The sequence below is a fragment of the Ursus arctos genome, unplaced genomic scaffold (genome assembly GCF_023065955.2).
Source record: "Ursus arctos isolate Adak ecotype North America unplaced genomic scaffold, UrsArc2.0 scaffold_18, whole genome shotgun sequence".
NCBI lineage: Eukaryota > Metazoa > Chordata > Mammalia > Carnivora > Ursidae > Ursus > Ursus arctos.
In genome coordinates this window covers 55,218,633-55,241,405 of record NW_026622852.1, presented here as the reverse complement: position 1 = coordinate 55,241,405, position 22,773 = coordinate 55,218,633, and the positions used below count along the sequence as shown (strand labels likewise).

Below are 22,773 nucleotides of genomic sequence, written 5' to 3'. Positions count from 1 at the left end.
GCTTCAAAACGATTAAAATGGTAAATGTTATGTCTATTTCACCACAACTGAAAAAATGCTTTTAACCACCCACCACCACCCCCCAAATCAGAAAGGAGATTGTTTTTGACCCTGGAGCCCAAAGGCACCACGGGCATGGCTGAGGGTGCTGTCACTAGCCAGAAACGTCCTCCTCTAGAGAACCTTCCGGTCTTCACTCTTTCACTCTGGGAATCGGAGAAACGTCAGCTGCCAGGAGAGGCCCTTTCAGACCATTGGTGGCCCCGTTCTTCTAATTCTGAGCTGTAAACCCATTATTCAAACCGTCTTTGCCAGAAGCCCAGCATATAGAAGAGACAGCCCAGGCCCCGCTGGCGGGAGCAGAGGCCCCTGGCAGACCCGGGCTCCACCAAGAAGTCCTTAAACTGCCAGTCTGGCCCGACATCACTTTTACAGGGGGCAGACTGAAGCCCGGGAGGGAAGTGACTTGCCCGAGGCCAGCGGGAGCAGCACGTGGGTCTCCCTTCTCTGCTCCAGGTTGCTCCCCAGGTGCTTTGGCAAAGCGATCCTGTGCTTACCAGGGCACGAAAGGGAACGCAAATCTGGGGAACTGTGGCCAGGGAGGAAAAGCCTGGGCTCCCAGCCTGGCTCCAAGGCGTTCCCAAGTAGAAACTGGGGGTGAGTCTCTTATTGCAAACCACTGATATCCCGGAGGGGGGGCATACATGTCAAAGCCCCATCTGGAGACCAGGTCCTGATATAGTTACGATGTGCCGTGAAAGAGCCTGTCCCGTTTCACTAGTGTGGCCCTTGGGTGATTGTGCTGTCCTGATCCAGTTGTGACCTTCTGGGGGCAAATGGCCTCTCTAGCAAGAAAAACACCAATGCTCCAAGTTCACGCACCAGCCCCAAGCCTCGGAGTCCCAGAGTGATGTTCAGGCCCTCGCTTGGCCTCCTTGTCACTCTTGCAAACACAGTTCAAACAGGCTCTGTCATCTATTTCCAACGAGCAGCTGGGAGCCCCAGACCAGAAAGGCTGTTGGAGGCGAGATGGATGGATGGTTGAGAAAAGCCAAGTGCATGAAAACGGGGAGTCACGGAAAACCTGCAAAAACTCAGCCCAGAAGTCACGGCCCCTTCTGGGGGGACAGTGAGGGGCCACAAACAAGTGGCTCCCAATGGCCCCCGGCCCCGGAGGAAGGCCCAATGGTTCCGCCATCTGTTTACAAAGGCACCCGTTTGCAGAACATTTAGAAATGTCTGCCTCCGGAACGGCAGACATGACCACCGTGTTAAAGGGGCAAGTGTTCAACTATCCTAGAAACTTTATTGCCGGGAGTATAGTCATTCCCCAACAGCCACCTAAAGCAAGACACACGGACAGAAGCTTCCTGGGCTTCCATCCTGGGACGTACTAAGTGCCTCCTGTTTATCGAACTGGAAACAGGCCTTCTAATGATTAGTTTTGCTACATTTCGGAAAAACCCAGAAACTTTCGAAGGCTGTCCGTATATTGGCACACAGACAGTCTCAATAGTGCCAGCGCCGGCAGGCCGAGAGCTGGGGCCCTCCTGCTTTCAGCTCCCGGGGAATCTGACTCCTTGCTTTTCTGTCTTGGGCTGGGCCAGGCACGGGGCACGGTCCCAGCTGTCTCTGCAGGGCTGAGGCCGGGGCATGGAACTTACACCTTCACAGAGTTCCCAGCTCAGCTTTGCTGGGTGCCCTTGCCCCACCTCTGGCACCTTCTGAGCCCCAGGCAAACTGCTCTTCGTTCTCACTTTCACTGAGACCCGCCTGGAAGGTAGGTACCCGGACACACTGTCACCCCCATGTGGTGGGCACGCTGAGGGTTTTGTCTCTAGAAGACCAGGGCCGACTCCACAGCCTCACCTCCCAGCCGTGCAGAGAAGCAATGACAGCGACTGTGTGCAGGGTGCCAGGACGACACCTACACTTTCCAGCCAGCGAGAGCTATGACCTGCCGAGGGCCACCTGCTGCCAGCCCACGATAGCTGTTCCCCAGGAAAGGAGCAACAGAGCTGCCCGCCCCTGCGCACTTAGAACCAGCCTTATGGCCATCAACCCTCCCAGCCAGCTGCTGGAAGTGTCGAGGGCAAGAAGAAACGCCACGGCCCTCAAGCACACCGCACAATTAATATTCCTGCTCCTTTTCTTAGGTGTTAAAGTTAATTGTGACTTATCAAAAAGCTGTTTTCGGGTTGCTGCTGTCATGTTGTGTGTGTGTGTGTGTGTGTGTGTGTGTGTGTGCGTGTGCGCGCGCGCATCTGAAAGATCTCCCCTCTCCTCTCCGCAGGGGCAGGGGGTACAGATGATTTCTGTGTATTCCTTCTGGGGAAAAAAAATGACTTTAAAAAAACCAGTGACAGAAACCTGATGCTAAAAGACTATGGATTTGGGGCTCTTGACAGTCGGCATACAAACCACTGTGCAAGGAGAAGGAGGAGGTGACAGGTGAGTCTCGCTGTCGCGGTGGAAGAGACAACAGACATCTTCGCAGTGACACGCACAGCGGCTCCAAGTGTCTATTTTCATCTCCCCGTGTTTACAGGAAAAAGACAGAGGTGTCAACTGTTCTCTGCGGAGCAGCTTCAATCACACCATAATTACTGCCAAGGGGGGGATGGGGAAAAGGGCAAGGAGCCGGGGGGTGGGGGCGAGAGTGGACCAAGGAGGAAGAGGTGGGGACCAAAATGTTGCTGCAGCTTAAATCTGTCTCCTCTGTTCCTGAGGCTGCCGGGTTAACCGGGTGGCACGATTTGGCAGAACGGAATGGGATCCCCAATCCGCTGGGGTCTGGGGTGGGGTGGGGTGGGGTGGGGGTTAGGGCACCTGGACCAGAGGCTCTGGTCCCTTGGGAAAGCAGTATCCAGAGGGAGATATTTGGAAAGGCCTGGGGAAGGGAGGTTGGCTGGAGCCCAGGGGCTCCCCTCTTGGGTACCAGGGCCAAGGATGGAGGCGGTTGCCATGGTGACAGGGAGGCAAGTCATGGTGGGTCTCTAGCCATCCTCTAGTGCCCCGCAGGCCCCAGCCCGGGGATCAGGGTGGGCTCTGAGGGTACAGACAAATTTGTTTCATAGCTCTCCCTCTACTCTCCATCTGGAACATTCCATCTGAACAGAGCCTCTGGGAGGCCTGGACAGGTGGGCAGGCAGGTGGGTAAGTGGGCGGGCAGCCCTTGCTTCTTCTTAGTCAGAAAGTGGAGGAGTCAGGAGGAAGTGAGATAGGAGGGGAGAGTGGGAGACAGATGGGAAGGGTGGAGGAGAGAGGGACAGGGGAGGGAAGAGGAGAAGCAGGCAATGAGGAGGAGGGGGAGGGAGTCTGCAGAGGGAAGAGGCAGCGGCAGGCAGAGTGAGACCCAGAGGTGAGACCGGGCAGGGACAGGGCTGAGAGCTAAGGAGAGAGCCGAGCTGGCTAGAGAAGGAGGGAGAAGGTGAGCGGAAGGACAGGCACTGGCTCCTTCCCCGCTTCCCCCCTGCCTGCCCTGCCCCCCCTCTCCTCCCCACTGATTTCATTTACTTCACTTAATTAGCCCCCCTCCAGAGTTAAAAAGATAATGTGATAATGACGATGTGAACAGCCACAATACAGCAAAAGCTGCTCCATCTGCAGCTCCCCCAGCCCCCTGCCCCTCTGACCCCATGACCAGCCCAGACTCAGGGCACTAACCCTGCCCAACTCCCTAACCATCTCCCCCTTACTCCCCCCCCCCAAAAAAAACCAAGCCCTTTAACGAATTTCAATTATGAGCTTTGTAAAATCAATACCAATGACATTTCCCCTTGTACACAGAGGTATGGACAATAGCGTCTTCCGGCTCTGCCCTCAATATCATTGACAATTAACAGCTTCTCCCATTACCGGAGACTTAATAAAAACCGAGGCGGGCGGACGTCCCCAGCACCCTCATTAACGCCCCTGCTCCTTCTTCCCCACGATGAATTACTCGGAGTGCAGACATAGAAACAGGACACCACCCTAAAGTCATGCGGCGACCTTCCGCTCTCAGCCCTCTGACCCACGTAAGAAAACAGGCAAATTATAACTTCCAGGGGGAAGATCACCCAGGCTCGCCCCACCTTTGATAGCTGGAGTCACTCAGAGGGAAAGCCACGTGCTAAGGTCACACGGCAAGTTCCTGGGAGTCAGAATCCTGACTGCCTTCCCCAAAGACTGTACAACCCTCAGGCTAAATTCCATGCGCTGAGGGACAGCCATCCGCAGCTACACACAGTACCTGGGCACCGTGAAGCTGGGCTCCAGGAACCTTTCCTGGTGGGGGGTTAGAAGCCAAGGGAGTCAGAACTGAAGGCTCATCTCAAGGCTCTGAACTTCGGGGGAGATGACCTCCCCACCCCGCCCAGTTCGGGGGAACAGGTAGTAGTCTACCATCCAGAGCTCTCTGTATTTGTTCCACGCAACAACCCATTTCACAGATGAAGAAGCCGAGGCTCTAGGAAGCTAAGTTGCTCTCCCAGTGGTGATGGAGCCAAGACGGGGACTCCCATCTGCCACCAAAGCCCAGACCCTCTGCATGTGCCTCCCTCGGGCTCCTGGGGCTCAGCCCCCATCAGACCGAATGGGCCACCTGGGGTGCTCCCTACTTTCTCTCCTAATCTCCCAGAAAGTTCCTACTCGGCCCTCTCTATTCCACATCTACCAGCTGAAGCCCATTCTCCTGCCACCTCCTCCAGGAAGTCTTCTAGGCATAGCCTAGTTCAGGCCTTTATCACCAGCCCCTTCAGTCCAAGTTTACTTGACTGTCCCGACCCAGCAGGATGGCATTTCACGGAGTGACCTCAGGCCCATCCGGGGACGCAATTCATTTTCACCACAGGTGCCGAGCCAGGTTGGTTGGTAGCGTAACTACCCGCACCACTGGGACACATCCACAATCAGTTCGTGATGGCGTGGGAAGGGCATGACGGCAGGTGCCACAGAGGACACCTCCGAGCCACACTGAGCTCCCAGAGGGCACAGGCTGCCTCTGACCTTTCAGCCTGCCCCTGGGGCCACTGCCATTTATGGGGCACCTCCCTGCACCAGACCCCCCTATGAAACACGGGCCAGAACCAGGATCGACCCCACCCCAGAGTTCTAGCTCTTAGCCTCCACTCTGTGCCTCTCTGGGTCTGCGCATCAGTCCCGGCCTTGGTTTCCCCTTCTGTAAAAGCAGGGTGCTGGTCTGTGGCTCCCCAAGGCCCCCCCAGGTCTGCCTTGCATGAGTTCCATTGTGTTGTCTCCCAAGGGCAGACTGAGACAAAGGGACACTTAATCAGACGTTAATACAGGTAAGAGGCAAAGGTTTAAGCGAGGGCAAAAGGGAGCAGCTAATTAGTTATATTGTTCTGACAAGGCCTTCCCCTAGAGTTTCAATCAGGGTGCTTCTCGCGAGCAGACAGAAGCTGCGTTGAGGAGGAAAAAAAAATCACAGGAAAGAGGCAACGTGGCCACTTCACTTCCCTCCTCCCCACACCTTTTGAGATAAATCCAAACAGGTCAGAGCCGGAAGGATCTGACCTCCACGCCCGTGACCCCCACATCACACGTGGGGAAACGGGGCCCAGAGATGACAAGTCAGAGGTCATCATCGGGCAAGGCAGGGCAAGCTTGAGCAAGGACCCCTGCCTCCTGTCTCCCGGACCAGCACCCTGTTCTAAGGGTGCTAAATCTGGCCATCAGCTCTCTGGAGTTTAGAATCTTAGCAAAAACGTCCCAGGGGACAAAGCGCCGTGACTATACCTTGGCCTGGTTTCGTTTGGTTGTGTTATCTCCTTAAACTGACCTAAGCAAAGCAATTTGAACATCTGTCAAAAGAGGGGACCCTTGGGGGGCGCCTGGGTGGCACAGCGGTTAAAGCGTCTGCCTTCGGCTCAGGGCGTGATCCTGGAGTTCCGGGATCGAGCCCCACATCAGGCTCCTCTGCTGGGAGCCTGCTTCTTCCTCTCCCACTCCCCCTGCTTGTGTTCCCTCTCTCACTGGCTGTCTCTATCTCTGTCAAATAAATAAATAAAATCTTTAAAAAAAAAAAAAAAAAAGAGGGGACCCTTGACCTCACCGCCAGTATTTAAAAAATGAGGTGCTCAATGTGGGGGCTCAAACTGCTGAAAGATTGCCCCCTCCCTCTTAAAGTTCCCTGAGGACACAGCATTGCTCTATCATCTGTTGGCGGACCTGCAGGCACAGGAGATCCCCTCATACGGGGAAACTGAGTCTGGGAGGGGGGTGTGGTTTGATGACCTGGTGAGCGACCGATAGAAAACCACAGGGAGGGCTCTGGTTAATGAGAGAAGATAGAGGCACCTGCTTGGTTGGGACCAACCTCTCTTGACTCCCTGGCCAGCCGGAGGGGGCGACAGGCCTGGCAGCCTAGCGAGAGGCGGCGCCCCGCCCAGCCTGGGCCATGCCTGACCCTGGGACTCATACCACCAGCGCAGCTCACAGCGCCCACCCCTGGTGGGATTCCTGCCCGGCTTGGCTGGCCGCCTCCTCAAAGCAGCGTTAATGACTGTGAAATCGGCCCTGCACGGTCTGCCTCCAAAGCTGGCCGACCCGCCCCGGGCACAGGACAGCCTGACCTCCAGGCCTGTCCCCGGCCTCTCCTCTCCTCTGAGCCCCTCCTGGACCCCCAGTTTCCTCCTCACTCTCGGGACAGCGCTTTCACCATGCCGTTGAGAGTCAGTGGCAAAGGGCCCACGGTCCCCACCTCACAGGGGAGAAACTGAGTCTGGTGGGGGAAGGAACGTGCCCAAAGTCACCCACGTAGCAACACCAGAATGGGATGGGAATCGGAGGGGCCTCTGGGGTCTCTGGGAGCTGAGACACGCCCCCACGCCCCCTAGGGCGGTGAGCAGACTCACCTCGGGACTTCATCCCAATGAAACGGTTCTCCACGATGTCAATGCGGCCCACGCCGTGCTTGCCCCTGTGGGGAGAACGGGTCCCTTAAAACCACAGGCTGCCACAAGGATTCGAGTCAGACGCCACCCGCCTGGCTGGGCTCTCAGCTGCGGGACGCCAGAGCCACATGCAGGACGTCAGGCACCACCCCAGGACCCAAGACACAAAGGACATTGGAGCCAGGTCACCTGCTTCAACTGCCCACTGTAGCGGTGGGGAAACTGAGACCCAGAGAGAGAAAGGATTGCCGGTGTCACACAGCGAGTTGGCAACTTCTGTCACCTCTGTCCTGGGGCCTTGTGCAGCACCAGCCCTACCCACTGCTCATCTTTCCTGCTATCTGGGTCTCAGGTCTGGCAGAAAGCTCAGAAGCCCCAGTCGGACCGTCCCTGGGGGCAGCAGACCTGGAGGGGAGGTGTTATTAACCTTCCAAGGCTGAAGACCACCAGAGGCTCCCATCAAACCAGGAGACCCCATGCCTCTGGGCTGCACCGACACTGCCTGTGCTCCTTAGCCCCTGAGCCCCCAGCCACAGTGGCCTGCGCCCCGCTTGCCCGAGGGGGCAGTTTCCCAGGAGGCCGGGCCAGCCTGTGGGCACTCACGCGACTTCATTCAGGTACATGAAGAGCTCCAGGGACGTGCGGTGGGTGGTGCCATCCTTGACGTTGGTCACCTTCACGGGGACCCCTAGTGCGGGAGGAGAGGGCAGTGGGCCCGTGGGCCGGAGCTGGCTCGGGGCAGGGGCCTGGGCCTGCCACCCCGCCCTCTCCCTCTGCCCGCAACGCCTTAAATGGATCTGACAGATATGGACTCCAAATGACTCCTTGAAAAGCCCTGTGCAGGTTGGGGCCTGCTGGAGGGAGAGAAGGGGCGAGAACGCCCCCCAGAATGAAAGGGAAAATGCAATAAAAACGCGCCCCCCACCCTTCCCATTCTCTCTGTCCCTTTTGCATTTAGGGGCTGTGAAATTGGAACCAGCCCTGAACTAATTGAATTTCACGCTCCACCATTGTCTTACGCCGGGCACCTTCTGTCCCACCAGCTATCCAGGCCGCCTGGCCGAGGTGCGCCGAGCTCGGGCTCGTGCGCGCGCCTGCGTGCACACGCACGCACGCGCACTCTCGCAGCCCCCTGCCACGTCTGCCTGGTGGACCCCAGCGCCCCCCGACCCCGTGTCCCGGACCGGCACAGCCAGCTGACGGCTGGGGTGCTGCGGTGCCCGCTCCGGCAGGCGACGTGTCGGAGGCGTCGGTGAATTCTGAGAAGTCGGGTCTGGGGTGGCAGGAGGGCAGCAGGGGGGCGGCCGCGGCTCGGGGAGGGGAGGGCAGGGCTGAGTCAAGGGGGGTGGCAGGGAGGGGGGGCAGTGGGTGGGTTCAGGGTTGACTTTGAATAGCAAGGGGCACTTTCTCGAGCGGTGTGAAATGAGCAATAAATGTATTAGGGGGCTAACAAGAGAGCTGTAACAGTGACAAAGGAAAGCTGTTCGAAGTTGGCGGATAATCCCCCACCCATCTGCCCAGCTCATTACCATGTAGCCAGCGACCGGGTGCCAATCAGGTCTCAATAGCGGCTTTCGAGTCTTTATTAGGCAGGCGCAGCTTGGAGGGGCTTCCCTCAAGGCGCTGTCACCTCGCCATTCTTCACCCCCATTTCCAGGGGTTTTATAACTTGGTTGTAAATTGCTATTAAATGTAAGTCTGCCCAATAATGAACCTTAAGCCCCTCTCGCCACTGCCCGCCTCTCCCCTCTCCCTTTCTCTCCCTCCCGGTCCTATTATGGTCTTCGCAGGGGCCTTGGCTGGGGCCTGCCCCAGAGAGGAGCTGACATTGTTGGTGCTGCTGCCGGAGAAAGCCTCTTAGCCTTTAAAATAGTTAATAATTAGATTAAAACTTCAAATAAATTAACTAGAGGGTGAATGGGAGTAGTCGGGGACGGCTCCTCCCGTCTTTTTTTTTTTTCCAGACGGTCCCCAAATCATTAAAATGGATCACGTCTCTTCTCTGGCTCAGCCCTTGGGGCTGCCCTATTTCTGGAGGAAAGGCTGCCAGAGCCTCGTGTCCGGGACCCCCACTGCCCGCCTCCCACCCTCACCCAGGCTCCCCCGGGGGGACCTGCCAGAGGTGCTGCCTGGGGCCGTCCCACCACCTTCTCAGAGATGATGCCCGAAGATGTCCCGCGCCTGCGGACCAGGCCTGGGTCAGACAGAGTGGGCACTTAGGGCTCCACCTACCATCGGAGACCTCAGCCCGTGGACCCTTTGGTCCCTAAGTAGTGTGAAATTCAAGGGTTTGAATGGATGGCGGGAGCAATGGAGATGCCCACTGGCTTGGCCAGGCTCTCGGGAAAGGCCAGGAACAGGCACGTTATTCAAGCACTAACGGACTCCGTTTCCCCACACCTTGCTCCACACACCATACCTCATACCTGTGAGCGTCATTTCCATGGCCTGTTTTATAGACAAGGGAGCCCAAGGCCCAGAGGGCCTCACAACAGCATGAGTGAGGGCAGGGATCTGAACCCCCACTTCCCTTTCCCCATCTTTGGTCTCTGAAGTGCCCTGGGAGGGGCCGAGTTCCTCTCCCTCTGCTCTGTTCCAGCCTGGGCAGCCACCTAGTGGATGGACTGTCCAGCCTCCTTGTCCAGGCTTGGGATGCCCTCACGCTCCCTCTTGGATCCTCCAGCTCCTGCCTAGCACCACCTCCTCCAGGAAGCCTCCTTGATTTCTGTAGCTGCCAGGACAGGTCCTCTCCTTGGGTGCCCTGAGCCCTCAATCTGAGCCTGGTCCTGCCCCTCTCATTACCAGGCTCACCTTGCATTCTCCTCTGTCCTCCATGGCAAGAGGTGTGCCTCATACCAGGCTCAAGACCGGGCACTCAGGCCAGGCCAGCAAACACGTCTTGTCGATAGCAGCGAAGTTGGGGGGTTTAGCACACCTACCCATGGCCACTGGCAGTTTTGAGCTCGGCGTAGAGGGGTGGGGTACAATGTAGGACTAGCTGAGGTGTTAGTTGTGGGGTCAGAGGGGCCTCCGAGGCCAGCTCTCTAAGACCCACCATTTACTTAGCACGCACTGGGACCCACCATTTCATTAGCATGTCCAGGGCCTGGAACAGGGTGTATCTCTTCAGACAGCACTCTATAGCATGAAAATGCCAGGCTGCAGAGGCTTTTATCCCCAGTTTACAGAAGAGGACACTGAGGCCCATGAAAGCCGAGTAACTGTCCAGAGTCCCAAAGCAGCTGGCAAGTGACCACTTAGGGCCTAGAATGCTCTCACTCCGGACCTGGTATCCAAAAGCCCATGTGGCCGCTGAGGATGCTTTCCTCTCAAGTCTGGAGGCTTCCATGGACCATGCCATCCAGGGTAGGGGGTGGCTGGGAGCCTCTGAAGGCCCTGCCTGAGCTCTGGCTTCCAGGAACAACAGGAGGGATGCAGTGGGCTCGTGCCTGGGCTCCCAGGCAGAGGGGAAGTGAGCCAGGGCCCCAAGGACCCACCTCGAGTCCCGACAGGTGGGCACCTACCTTTCTTGAACTCGATCTCAAGGATATCAGGGCTGTTGGGGGCTTTGGCGGGGTCCTGGGTCTTTGTGTAGAGGCCCGGGGGCGCTTGGTTCTGACAAAAGACAGAAAGAGGCTGGAGGATGGGGTGTCCAGAGCCAAGCTGTGCCCTGCCAGTCCCCACACACCCTGCACCCCACCTCCCACAGAGATCTGCACCCCGTGCCCAGAACCAGGGGGCTGTGGCACCTGCCGCTGACTGGCACAGACCCATGGGCCTCCCAGCCCCCAGCCCAGAGCCGGCCCCCGCTTGCCAGGGGCCTGGGAAACAAAGGGCTCAAGAAATCAGACAATTTTTCCCCTCAACTTGATCTCATCTTTTTCTTCGACGCCCCCACAGCTGGAGGTAGAAACAGCGGCAGAGGAACAAGTCAGGCAAGAAAAGTGTGAGTTTGGAGGAGCGAGGCAGCAGCGGGCTTCCCGGGAGCGGGCGCTCGCTCTCCCAGGCGCGGGGAAATGGGGTTTATTCTGCACTGACCGCGAAGCTAATGACTACGTGTGACCCCAGCAGGTGCTCTGGCGAGCCGAGCCGTCCCCGGGGTCCTCGAGGTTAATACTCACAGGGAGAAAAGAGAAGAGCAAGCAAAAACCCATTTGAAAACACATCAACCTTTATGTATATTTTTCCTTGGGCATGTTGGAAAATGGGCCTCTCGTCTTGATGCAGTGGGTAGAGGGGGCCACCGGCTGCCTGGGGCTCTCAAAAGTCCCTCCCGACTCCCAAAGCCTGAGGCCGGAGACCCCGCCCCCCCCTCAAAGCTGCGCTTGGACCCTGGCCACCAAGGGCGAGGGGAGGCCTCTCCTGTGGGCACCTTGGGGCCCAGCTGTCTCCACCTGGGACACCCGGGGACATGTCGTTCCTTAAATCTTTGCTTTCGAGACCCTGCGGACATTCACTGGTCACTTTCTATCTGCGGCTCCTTTTGAGTTCTCAGCTGCCCCGTTTGGTAAGAAGGTCAAGTGTTGTCACCCTATGTATAGATAAAGAAATGCAGACGGAGGGGGAGGGAGCCCCCTCCCCCCCAGTGAGTTCTGTGTGGGGCCGGGACCCAGCACAGGGCAGGGAACCCCGAGGCCGGCCACAAATGTGTGCTGGGATTTCAGCACACATTTCACTGGGATTTCAGTGGTGGAAACTAGCCTCCAAGCCAGGAAGTCAAGATCCCCAGCCGCGGGGCGTTGGCCAAGTTGCTTTACTTCCTTGGGCCTGTTTTCCTCACCTGCAGAATGGGGAAAGGATACCTCCCCTTGACTGTCTTACACCTATAGATGGTTTTTGTAGTTTTTACTGGACAGGAACATTACCCAAGAAAATGCCAGGGAAGACCAGGTGTGAGCCGTAACCCGCTCTTCAGGTGACAAGGACAGCTGGAAGGGACTCCTGGTAGGGCCTGCCACCCAGAAGAGCCCCCCCCCCCCCCGCCCAGGAGGCAGGAGGGGTGGCCAGCAGAAGCGCCTCGGATCCCTCACCTGTGGTCACTTTGCTTATTGGCTCTATGTCTGGGTGACCAGTCATCCTGGTTCCCACACCCCTAGGCACCCCTCAGTCCTGGGCAAGGGCGGTGGTTGGCCCTTCTAGCTCTACCTCTGAGCTCAGACAGGGGCCTGGGGTGGACCCGGCACCTCCAGAGTGCTGTGTGACACGGGACCAGCTGCATCCCTTCATCTGTTTCCATTTGGGGGGTGGGAATAAGGACCCAGAACTGGCCTCAAAGACAGACTCAAAGAGGGGGAGGGTCCTTAGGGCCCCTAAGCCTGAAGCTTCCATGGACCACATGGAAAACCAAGGCCAAAGAAGCGGCTTGACCAAACCATATTGCCTGTCCCTGTCATTGTGGAAGCCCCACTGTGTGGGGACTCTGGACTCCCTGTTCAGTGCTCTTCCCATCACCCCCTGCTGTTTCCCAGCTCCTTTAGGAACCTAAGGGCTGAGAAACAGCGCAAGGCCTTTGGCCAGAGACAGACGGCGTCATCAAGGATGGGGACAGGCTTCGGGTGGTTTTGGAGAAATGCCCGGCTCCCCAGGCCCTGCTGGGTCCTACCAACCACTGCATTCCTTGGGCACAGACAGACCCGATGACCAACCATCCTTGGCCAAAAGGCAACGTGAACCAGGACTTGGGCCTCTGGGTGTCAACGTGACTCCACAGCCCCTTCCCTGCCTGCCCGGGGCTCCCCACCGGCCCCCAGCCCAGGATGAACCCAAAGCAGGGTACCAGCGCTGAGAGCCACCCCTCCCCACCCATGGCTCCTTCGCCACCTGTGCTGCCTGAACTTCTCCCGCTGCCACACTTCCCCATGAAGCCCCAGACGAGAGAGGTGGGCAGACCGGCAGGACTGGTGACCCGCGCGCTCGACGGTGCAAGTTGGAGACAGCCGGCATGGTTTCCGGCACCCTGACAGCGGAGATTAAATAAAATAACTAAATAGAAATAAAGTGACATTTGCTTTGCATTCCGAGGTGGCGGGGGTGCCTGCCTTCTTTTTACTCTCCCTCCTAAAAGCCCAGTTCAAATGACAAATAGTTTGTTGCCGAGTATCAATACCATCTATTTATCCGACCCAGCGGGAGGGCTCACTTCCAATGTCATCTTTGGGGGTGCTGGGGGGAGGGAAGAGAGGGAAGAAAAAAAGAGAGAGAGAAAGTGGGAGGGGGTGGGGGGGGAGAGGACGAAAGAAAGCATGAAACAGGGCCGAGAAGGAGAAATTGGAAGCAAATGGCCCATGAACTAAACCATGATGTAGAGGCATGATCGATGCTGGAAATGGTTTATTCATCCATCAGATACGGCGGGCCGGCGGCTGAATGCACTCTTTCACTGGGTGCCGTATGAAGTTAAAGCAAGTAAATTTCTATCTTTCTTCGCATTAGCTGCCTCATTGCCCTTCAATCAGCCCTCACGGAGGCAGAAAATGGCTCCACCATCTGCCTTCAGACCCTCCCTTCGGCAGGTCTCGGGCTTTTTTTGGAGAGGGGGAGGGGGCACCGGGTCCCTTAAGCCCTGTCTCCCCATCTCCTCCCAAGGGGGCCAGGGCTGCTGGGGGGCGCAGGGGCTCTGGGCCTGGAGGGTAGCCCCGGGCCCCTAGTGACTGCCTCCTTATCCCGGGGATCCTGAGGACAACACCCACCATGCAGGAGGGACCCCCGGGATGCAAGGGAGGGTCCTGGGGTTTAGCCTGGGGGAGCCCCCCACCCCCACCCCGGACAAAGCAGGGCAGGCCTGGAGAGCCAGACCCTGGGTTCCTCAGCCTCACCCCACACTTCTCAGTGGGAATGAGGTTTCCTCTCTCTCACACCCAACCCAGTTATCCCGGCCTGAGGAGAGGGGTCCTGGGGGGATCTTGGCCCCTTCCTCCCCAAGCCATCTTAGCCTGCCTGAGGAGGGAGGGAGGGACCCCTGGCTCCAAGACTGAGGTGTAGGGGTAGGTAGGCTGAGAACTTTCTCTGCTGCAGAAGGGAGGTGCTGTGGTTTCCCACTGGGTGCATGAGCAATCAGAGGCTCAGAGAGGTTGGCTAACTTGCCCAAGAGTGCACAGCAGTAAGTGGCTGAGTCAGGATGCAGACCCCGGTTTCTTTCGACCTTCCGACCTTGACCGGGTGGCAGAATCCTTAAAAAGACACTCCTTAGCACTGACTCACCCGTGCACTGCCCTCATGAGACAGGAGGCTGGAGGGGAAGGACCTGCCCAGGGTCACGGAGCCATCTGTACCCCCAGCACTGCCCCAGGGGCCATCTCCCTTCTGGCCACGCCTCTGCTCCCCCAGTTCTGGTGCCAGTGCTCCAGGATGTCTGGAGGGGGGTAGAGAGGACATCCTGCCTGTGCTCAGCTCTGCCTCTGCTAGGCTCGGCCCCCCAAGCCCCCCCTTGGTGCTGACTGACTGGCTAATTAGGGGTGGCTGGCCTGAGTGTCGTGGGGTCAGCAGAGCGTGAACTGGAAAAGTCTGTGGCCAGCAGGCAGCAGCCCCATGGGGCCATCAGCCCCCAGGGGGCAAGGGTGTGGGCTCTCCTGAGTGACACGGCTGGGCAGAGCGGAGTATGGGTGGGGGTGGCGGAGGGGGGGACCACAGAGGCAGGAGGACCAGCTCCCGAGAGAGATGGGGTGCCCTGGGGGTGAGTCACTTCTCTGGGCCTTGGTTTCTTGGTTTCCTGCCCATAAAATGAGGACGCATATAGCTGGGAGTCAAGAAAATGTGAAACCCCGGCCTGCTCCCAGAATCTGTGGCTGGAAGTTGTTACATTTTCACCAACACTGCCTGGGAGGCCGGGTCCCTCTGGGAGCCATCCCAGGACCCCCGGCAGGGCTCCAGCTCTCCCAGACGCACCAACACCACCAGGGCATCCTCCCCTCCAGCTGGCCTTCTTGGATCCTGCAGGCCCAGCTGCCCGAGCATCCCCCTACCCCCCCCCACCGCCGCCCCCAGCACACTTCTTCCCTAATGTCAGACAAGCAGCCCACCCCACCCCCAAACCAGCCGCCCTGGTGTGGGGCTGAGCCAGGGACTGGAGACACATTCCCTCAGGGACAAAGAGATTTTTCTCTTCCCAGGATAGATTTCGGCCTGCCGCCATCCCCCATCTCCCACGGTGGCAGGGGGAGATACAAAGGGAAACCCCCCAGGGAGAGAAATCCTAAACTTCAAACAGGGCCGAGGCCCAGCCTGGCCAGTCTAGGAGGCTGGGGACAGGGGATCAGGACAGCCTGCCTGGGGCGGGTGTGGAGCACAGACCCAGACAAATGGGTCCTGAGGCTCTAATCTGTGCCACCCCCCCCACCCCATTGCAGCAGCAGCGGCCTGAGAGCTGGTGGGCACAGGCTGGGCCCTCCCACAAGTGTCTCATCTGCCTAATTGCTTCTTTATTGTCTTACAATCACACACTCTCTCCACGCTGCCCTGAAATATTTCCTTCCCCTATTCATCCCAGCGGCAATTAGAAAAAGAGTGCGGTGGGCGGGAGGGGGGGGGTGTTCTCAAAACCCAGCAGCGTGGAGTAGGCAGGCAGAGGGGGGCCCCGGGGGGAGGATGGGGATGCAGGCAGGGCTCGGCCCCAGGCCCACACCCGCCCCCGTGAAATTTCAAATTAGGCTACAATCACATCAGAATCACATCAGACAGCATCGGCAGGGACCAGCTACCACCAAAGACGGGCAGCCAATTCACAGGAAACTGGGGGGGGGGGTGGTTACCTTGGGGTTCTCCAGGATTCCAGCCTCGTAGCTGCAGGGGGAGAGGGAAGACAGGGGATCAGGTGGGGAGGGGCAGGGAGACAGCCTCCCCCCAACACAAGTCTGGTCTGCCCTTCTTTCTCTGCCAAAGCAACCACTGCCAACCCCGCCTGGAACATTCTGGGCCCACCACAGTTGGCTGTGCGAGCTGCAGGTTGCAAAAAAGAGCTTGGGACATTTCCCTCTGGCTTCTGGGGGCACAGCCCCGGGGCTTCATATCTGGGGGCGACTTCACACATGCTGTTCGCCCTGCTTTAAACGCACTCTCCCCTGCACTGCTGCCAGTCAGTCCCTTCTCATCCTTGAAGTTTCCATCTCAAATGTCACTTCCTTCAAGAAGCCCTCCTGGATACCCCAGCCAAGGCTGGGTGCCTGTTTTTGTTTTGTTTTGTTTTGTTTTAAAGATTTTATTTATTTATTTGACAGAGAGACACAGCCAGCGAGAGAGGGAACACAAGCAGGGGGAATGGGAGAGGAAGAAGCAGGCTCCCAGCGGAGGAGCCTGATGTGGGGCTCGATCCCAGAGCACCGGGATCACGCCCTGAGCAGAAGGCAGACGCCTAACGACTGCACCACCCAGGCGCCCCATGGGTGCCTGTTATCTACCCCTGGGAGCCCTGCAGCGAGCGAGCGAGCAGCAGCGGCAGGAGCTCTGGGTGAGGGCGGGGGCCATCACCAAGGCTGCATCTGCCCTGCGGAGCCGGTGACCCCCGGATGCGGGCAGGGCAGCGCACAGGTGGGGTGTCTCGCTCACCTGATGTGCATGAGGTTCTCGTCCATGCTCCACGGGTTCTTGGGGGTGACCGGGATGGGGATTCCATGTTGCTGTGGGTGAGAAGTGACACGGGGCCGGCGTGAGGCAGCTCGAAGTTGGCCTGAGGACCAGGGCCAGCTGCCTTGGTTTTCTTACAAGGCTGTGGACGTCCCCAAACTCTGGTCCTTGTGCAGTCAAGACCGGGGGCCCCCTTTTGGTGTCCTTCCCCTCCCCACACTCCCAGCTGCCCGGGGAATGAGTGAGGGCCCCATGACTGGACATGTCCATGCAGAAACTACAAGACTGTGTGTCTGAGATGTCATGGGGTGGACACTGACCTTGGAGGTGCCTTCTGGAAGATTCTCTGAGTCTATACTTCACAGGCCCTAAAGCACTAGAGGGTGCCAGGCAGCACGCCAGAGGCTTCCCACTTGCTGACCCCCGTCTGCAAGCCTAGGAGCTGGGGGCAGGAAGGGCCCAAACTTCTACTGTAGATCTCAACCAAGGCATCTGTGCCCGCACGGTACTTAATGTTGCCCCAAGGAAAGGGCTTCTAGCTCACGGCACCTGTTTACGGCACCCGCCTGGTGGGTTCGGGGAGCCACTCGCCCCCCCCACGCCTGGCACAATCGCCACACACATCTCTCTGCAACCCTGAAAAGAACATCCCAGATACATTCTGTACCCCCTCCGTCCTCCCCTGGTGGTTCTAATTGGGTCTTGCTTCCCAAATGGTTCAACCCGTTGTTCAAGGAGAAAACTCATCCCAGCCGAGACGTTAGGTCTGAAGGCTGTTGGCGATCACTCGGAAGCCCCGCCTCACTCAGCCTTTTGGATTAAGGACAAGGCTGACCCCTTAGCCACCTCACACTGCCCGGCGGGACACCTTCTTGGAATCCAACACACACATTACATTGTGCTTTCCCCTCCCCTTGCTTATGGGGCACAGAGGCGGCTAAGTGGCCCAGCCAGGACCCTATAAAGCAATGAGAGCTGACGCTTTGCTTCCCAAACCCCTTTTGGCACCTTGGCCCCCCGTGGTCCTAGAACCTGGCCAGCCATTGTCCCTGGAGCCCCCACCGGCATCACCCGGTCTCTCCTGATGGGGCCACGCTGATCTGCCCTCGGTCCCGCTACTAGAGGATTCCAGCCTCCTCCAGGTTTCCTTCATCACCACCTTAAAGCTTCAAAATAAATGAAGCTAAAACCCTTCAGCTGTTTTTTTTTTTTTTTAAGCTTTACCAGGGGAATTGCTTTAAAAGACAGTCCGTGTCTATTCCAGGATTTGTGTACTCTTTAATTTAAACCACACGGGCAAACAGGAACACCGCATTAAGAGGCTGCTCAATGTTGGGGGGCCACTCCTCCCTCCCCAGAGCTGCTGAGCATCAAAGGTACCCTCCAGGTAGAGTGGGCCGGGTGTGAGGCCCAGTGCAGGAGCCGGAACCCCGGGCTGGCCACCCCGCCCCCAGAGTGGGAGCGAGGAGAGGAGAAAGGGAGGGAAGGTGGGAAGGACAGGCTGGGCAGCCTCTCCACAGCAGGGACACACACGTGCCCAAAATAGCAGTCCCTTGACCAGAGAGATTTTTGTCCCCGCCCCCCACCCCTGCCAAGACACTCTCACCGCGAGTGAGGACAGAAAACAAAACCACTTTCCCCAAGTACACACAAGCACACGGGCGACTACCCTGCTTTCCAGCCCCCTACCTTGGACGCTGGATTCTTAAAAGAAATTAATTACGGTGACGATGCTAACGAGAGGATGATGATGGGGGGGTTGCTGCGGAAAGCGGAGTGAGCGTGTGTGTGTGTGTGTGTGTGTGTGTCTCCTACCGCACCTTGGCCTTGGCAACTTACGGGTCTTGAAAGCGGGGGTTTTCAAAGCACCATTGATTTTTGTCTCAGCTGAATCAGCTGCCTGGTCTGCATTTTGGACAAAGCCCAGTTGCTGCTCAGTAATTCTGGTCATTTCCTGGGTGCAGAAACGCGGCCTCCCTCCCCGAACGCGCTCAGATTCCCCGGAGCTCAGTGCAGATACTGGCCGCCCGGGGAGGCTCCGAGGCCTGGGGCCCCGGACTCCGCTCCTCGCCACGCTCTCCTGCTCAAAGGTTACGGGGGATAGAAACTCCGTGAAGGGACTTCTCCCCCAAAACCTGGGAAGGAGAGCCAACAACACTCCTGAAATTCATCTTTGCTGGGAAAACCAGGAATCGCTTTTGTCTGGGGCTTAACGGAAATGAAGGGCAAGGCCCGGGTCACCCTGGCCCTCTCTTGAACCAGGACGGCAGTCGTGAGAATGGAGACGGGGCGGGGGTTCCAATTCATTATTCTTAAAGATGATGAAACGTGCTCCATATTCTGTATCAAGGAGACGAGGGGGGGTGGGAAGCCCCGTCAACCTCGGTTCTCTTAATAGCTCTGCTATTTGACAATTTGTTTGGCAACATATGGGCTTGCTCTTGTAAACTCCCCTCTTCATAATAAAACAACAGATGGTACAGGGGATCGCTCCTCCAGGCCCTCCAGGTCTTAATGGGATGCTGGCGGCAGGGGCAGGGCTGCGTCCCTGCCGAGTCTCCTACCACGCGGCACCTTGGCTGCGGCAAGAGCTCACAGCCGGCCCCGGCGACTGCTATTTAAAACCCGAGCAATTTTCTGGTGTGTGCACCGAGTTGCTTTTCCCCCCGTCTGATTGATTGAGGCTGTTTGTCAAGGAGTCGCTAAAAAGAAAGGTACCCCGGGGAGCAGCTAAGGATCTTGATGCAAAACTTCTAATATGTTTTATTGCAACTTGTACTTCAAAAGGGCTGGCTCGACAAAAGCCTTTGTCTGCCACTGCCCCTCGGAGCGCCTACCTGTTCCCGGCAAGGCACTGGGGACAAGGAGCAGCCAGGGAATTGTGGCCCGGAGAGCACCTCCCTCACACCCCCCACGGACTGACGGCTCTCCGTGGAGAGGCCCAGCCCAGGCAGTGACCACACCTCGGCGCGGGCCAGCACCCCGCCCCAGGAACAGGTGCCACAGGGGGTCAGCTGGGGCAGAGATTCGGTCCCCGCCAGAACGGGGATCAGCCCCAGCCTGGCACTGCCGGTCGAGTCAGCGCCCCGAGAAGGCTATGCCCCCGGGGGGCAGCAGGCAAGGGCTGGGGGTGCTAGGGGAGACTCAGCCATACCTTGGCATACTCCATGAGATCATTGCGGCCCTGGAACCGGTTGTAGAACTCAGGCATCCTCCAAGGGGCGATGACCTGGACGTGGGGCAAGGAGTCAGATGTGGGAGAGCCCGGATGTTGGCCCTGCTGCATCGTCCCCAGAGAGGACACAGTCCACGTGGGGTGGGCAGAGGTGCTCCATTAGGTAGGGGAAGGACAGGACCTGCTGCCTGGGGGTGGCTTTGTAGAGGCCGGGCTCTGCGGCAGAAAGGCCCTGTGTCCCCCGGTTCGGTCCCCACCCTTCTAGGCTTCAGTCTCTCTGAGACTTGAGGTTTTGACCTAGACAGGCCTCACATTTCTTGCTAGCAGAGGGCTAGTCTCTCCCCCCCCCCCCCCCCCGCCCCGGGTGACTCAGGGAGGATTCACGCTGCTGCAGATGCCCAGCTGGGCCCTGCTCCGGGACAGTGGGGCCCAGAGACAACAGACGATGCTCTCAACCCATTTCTCCTGCTTTCCCTCCTCCTGCTCCCCAGAGCTGCTCTGGGTGGGGAAGGGAGGGGAGTCGGAGCCTGACTGGGGGGACTGAGCTCATTTCGCAGGGGCTCCATCAACCTGGAGGTGGAAGGGCAGGTCCCCAAGAAGAGCCTGCACCCAGCCCCGGAGCCAGCTGGGCCCCTGCCTCTGCTGGTAAGCTCTCCTGGGGCCGCTGCCTTAGAATGACCAGGCCCCGGAGCAGGCCCGGCCCTGGGAGCTCCCAGAGACCAGCTGTGGCCCTCACCCCCACTCCCTTGGCTTGGCCTCTGCAGACAAAGACTTGGAAACTGGACACCTGGCCCCCCAAGCTACTCTGGGAACCTAGGGAGTGGGGGTCAGGAGAAAGCCCCCATGGCCACCGGCCTGTAGCGAGTCAGCAAGCAGGACTTCTTAGCTGCCCGGTGTTGGGGGTCAGAATGGATCATCGGAGCTCCTCACCTCCAGGCTGCTCCCACCCAGCAGGCAGCTGCTGGATGGTTAAAGGGGCAGAGAAAGATGTCCCACTTAAAGAAACAACAAAGGACCCCCTGGGGGCCCTGTCAGAGCTTAGAGGAGGCACCTCTTCTCCAGCCGGAGCCCCAAGTGACCTGTAAGGAGCTCAGACCTAGGCCCGTGCTGTCCCAGCCGGCGGCCAGCAGCCCCCATGGCCCCCGAGGCCTGAGACGTGGCCGATGCCGACTGAGATGGGCGGCCAGGGCAAAGCACACAGGGATCTCGAAGACTTCGTACAAAGGGTGGAACACATCTCGTGAGGAATGTTTTTGCATCCATGACAGGTTGAATGATGCCATTTGGGTGCACAGGGTTCCGTAAAATATATTATTAAAATGATGTCACCTGTTGCTTTTCATCTTGTTTTTTGTTTGTTTGTTCTAACAGGGCCACTAGAAAAATCTAAGTCACCCATAGGGCTCACATTGGTTGCACACTACAGCTCTGTATGCCTGGAGCCTGGCCCAGAGCCTGCACTGAGTGGGCGCCTGGTGAATACTGAATGAAGGGAGAAAGGAGTGGAGGGACAGACAGAGGGACACAGGCCAGGGCCAAGGTCAGGCTGGAGGCGGCAAGGGCCGCAGTGGCCGGCAGGACAGTTGTGATGTGTGCTCTCATGCCTGGGCGGCAGGCCACGGGCAGGAGTGGTTGAATCCCCCAGATTCTGGTGATTCCCACCCCAAGAAAGGGCTCTAGTATGTTGGGGGTCAGACAACCAGAGCAGAGCCAGGGCCTTCGCTGGGAGGCCCCGACCACGGCTGGGTAGGCTATGAGCACCCCAGAAATAGGGCAACAATGTCCCAGCCTGCACCCAAGAAGCCAGACCCGGGAACGCCGAGGACACTGGCCAAAGGGCAGCCATGTCTTTCTGTCCCCTGCCCCCACCTACCCAGGCCCCTGGGTAGCACGTCTGGGAAGGGCTAATGGTCAGAGGGGGGGCCGTGCCCCTGCATCTGGCATGAGCCCACGGTCTGTCCATGAGCAAGAGGGGCACCACCCACCCCGACACTCAGGTGCACTCCGTCCCTGTCCATGGAAACTTCCAGAACTCCATACCCTGCCCTCCCCCCACCCAGGGACATTAGCTCCTAGCACCCACCCCGAGGCGAGGGCAGCATCTTACCTTAATCTGAGGGGCCAGTGAGTAGCAGGTGAGCTCAAAACGGACCTGGTCATTTCCCTGAAACAGGAACAGGGGGTGGTCAGGAGCCGTAGAACAGAGGCGGGGTGGGGGCGGGGGGACAGGCAGCACCTCATGACTGCTGACCACCTGCTTGGGGGCTGCTCAGGGCAGGCCCACTGCATGGTTCCCTTCTCACTCTGACCTCAAAGCCCTCCGAGGTGTGTACTATTGGCAGCCTGTTTTAACGACGAAAGTCGGTCTTCCTCGCAGAGAAAACCCCAGGTCCTGCCGTCCAGGCACAGTCAGGATGGGAAGGCAGGACCCCGAGTGCAGAGCCGGGAGGCGGGGGTGCTCGGCTGTGCGGGACAGGATGCTCCTGTGCCCGGCGGTGAGCGCCACAACCTCTGTGCGCGCCGTGCTGGGTGACGCGGGTGTGGGGGCGTGTGGGGGGGTGTGGGGTGTGCACGTGTATGGGCGGGCATGCGACAGGACGGGGACGCCCGCGTTTGGGGACACGGCAGGGCACGCACACGTATCGTCCTGTATGTGTGCACGTCAGGGGGGCGCGTGTGTGCGAGGCTGGGGGTCTGGCCCTGCAGAGACCCCGATCCTTCTCCAGGCAGTGCCCAGCTGCCCACCCCTCGGCCTCTTCCTCAAGCTTTCCTCTCTGCCTGGCCCCCTCCGCCCCAATCCAGAGATCGAGTCCCGGGCTCAGGCTCCGTGGTGCTTGGACTCCTCGTGTCCATAAAATTGGGAATCCTGTTGCCTGGGCGAGCCTCAGTTTCCCCATCTACAAGCGCCACTTGGCAGGGAATGGGTGGAACCAGGTACCACTGAGGGCCCTTTGCTCCTCGGCTCTGCTCTGTACAGACAGGAAACGGAGGTCCCGACAGAAGGACTGGTTCAAGGGCCCCCACCAGCCCGCGACGGCTGCCCTGCCTCTGTGCCCGCGTCCTCCGCTAGAAAATGAGGACCCGTCTGACCCTCGGCGCGCTGACGACGGGGAGGAGGAAGAGGAGGCCGCAGACACGGTGGCT

General features: G+C 58.6%; 1 protein-coding gene across 2 annotated transcripts in view; it reads right to left on the bottom strand.

Annotated features, from left to right (window-relative positions):
* Nucleotides 1-22,773, bottom strand: part of ASS1 (argininosuccinate synthase 1) — a 51,618-nt gene that overhangs the window by 12,098 nt on the left and 16,747 nt on the right. For both annotated transcript variants that reach the window (XM_026514189.4, XM_026514190.4), the window contains exons 6-12: nucleotides 21,737-21,793; nucleotides 19,609-19,683; nucleotides 16,437-16,507; nucleotides 15,644-15,674; nucleotides 10,421-10,511; nucleotides 7,500-7,584; nucleotides 6,858-6,922 (exon numbers count right to left, since the gene is read on the bottom strand). In XM_026514189.4, coding sequence (XP_026369974.1) covers nucleotides 6,858-6,922; nucleotides 7,500-7,584; nucleotides 10,421-10,511; nucleotides 15,644-15,674; nucleotides 16,437-16,507; nucleotides 19,609-19,683; nucleotides 21,737-21,793 — 475 coding nt within the window. The remainder of the gene's footprint in view (nucleotides 1-6,857; nucleotides 6,923-7,499; nucleotides 7,585-10,420; nucleotides 10,512-15,643; nucleotides 15,675-16,436; nucleotides 16,508-19,608; nucleotides 19,684-21,736; nucleotides 21,794-22,773) is intronic.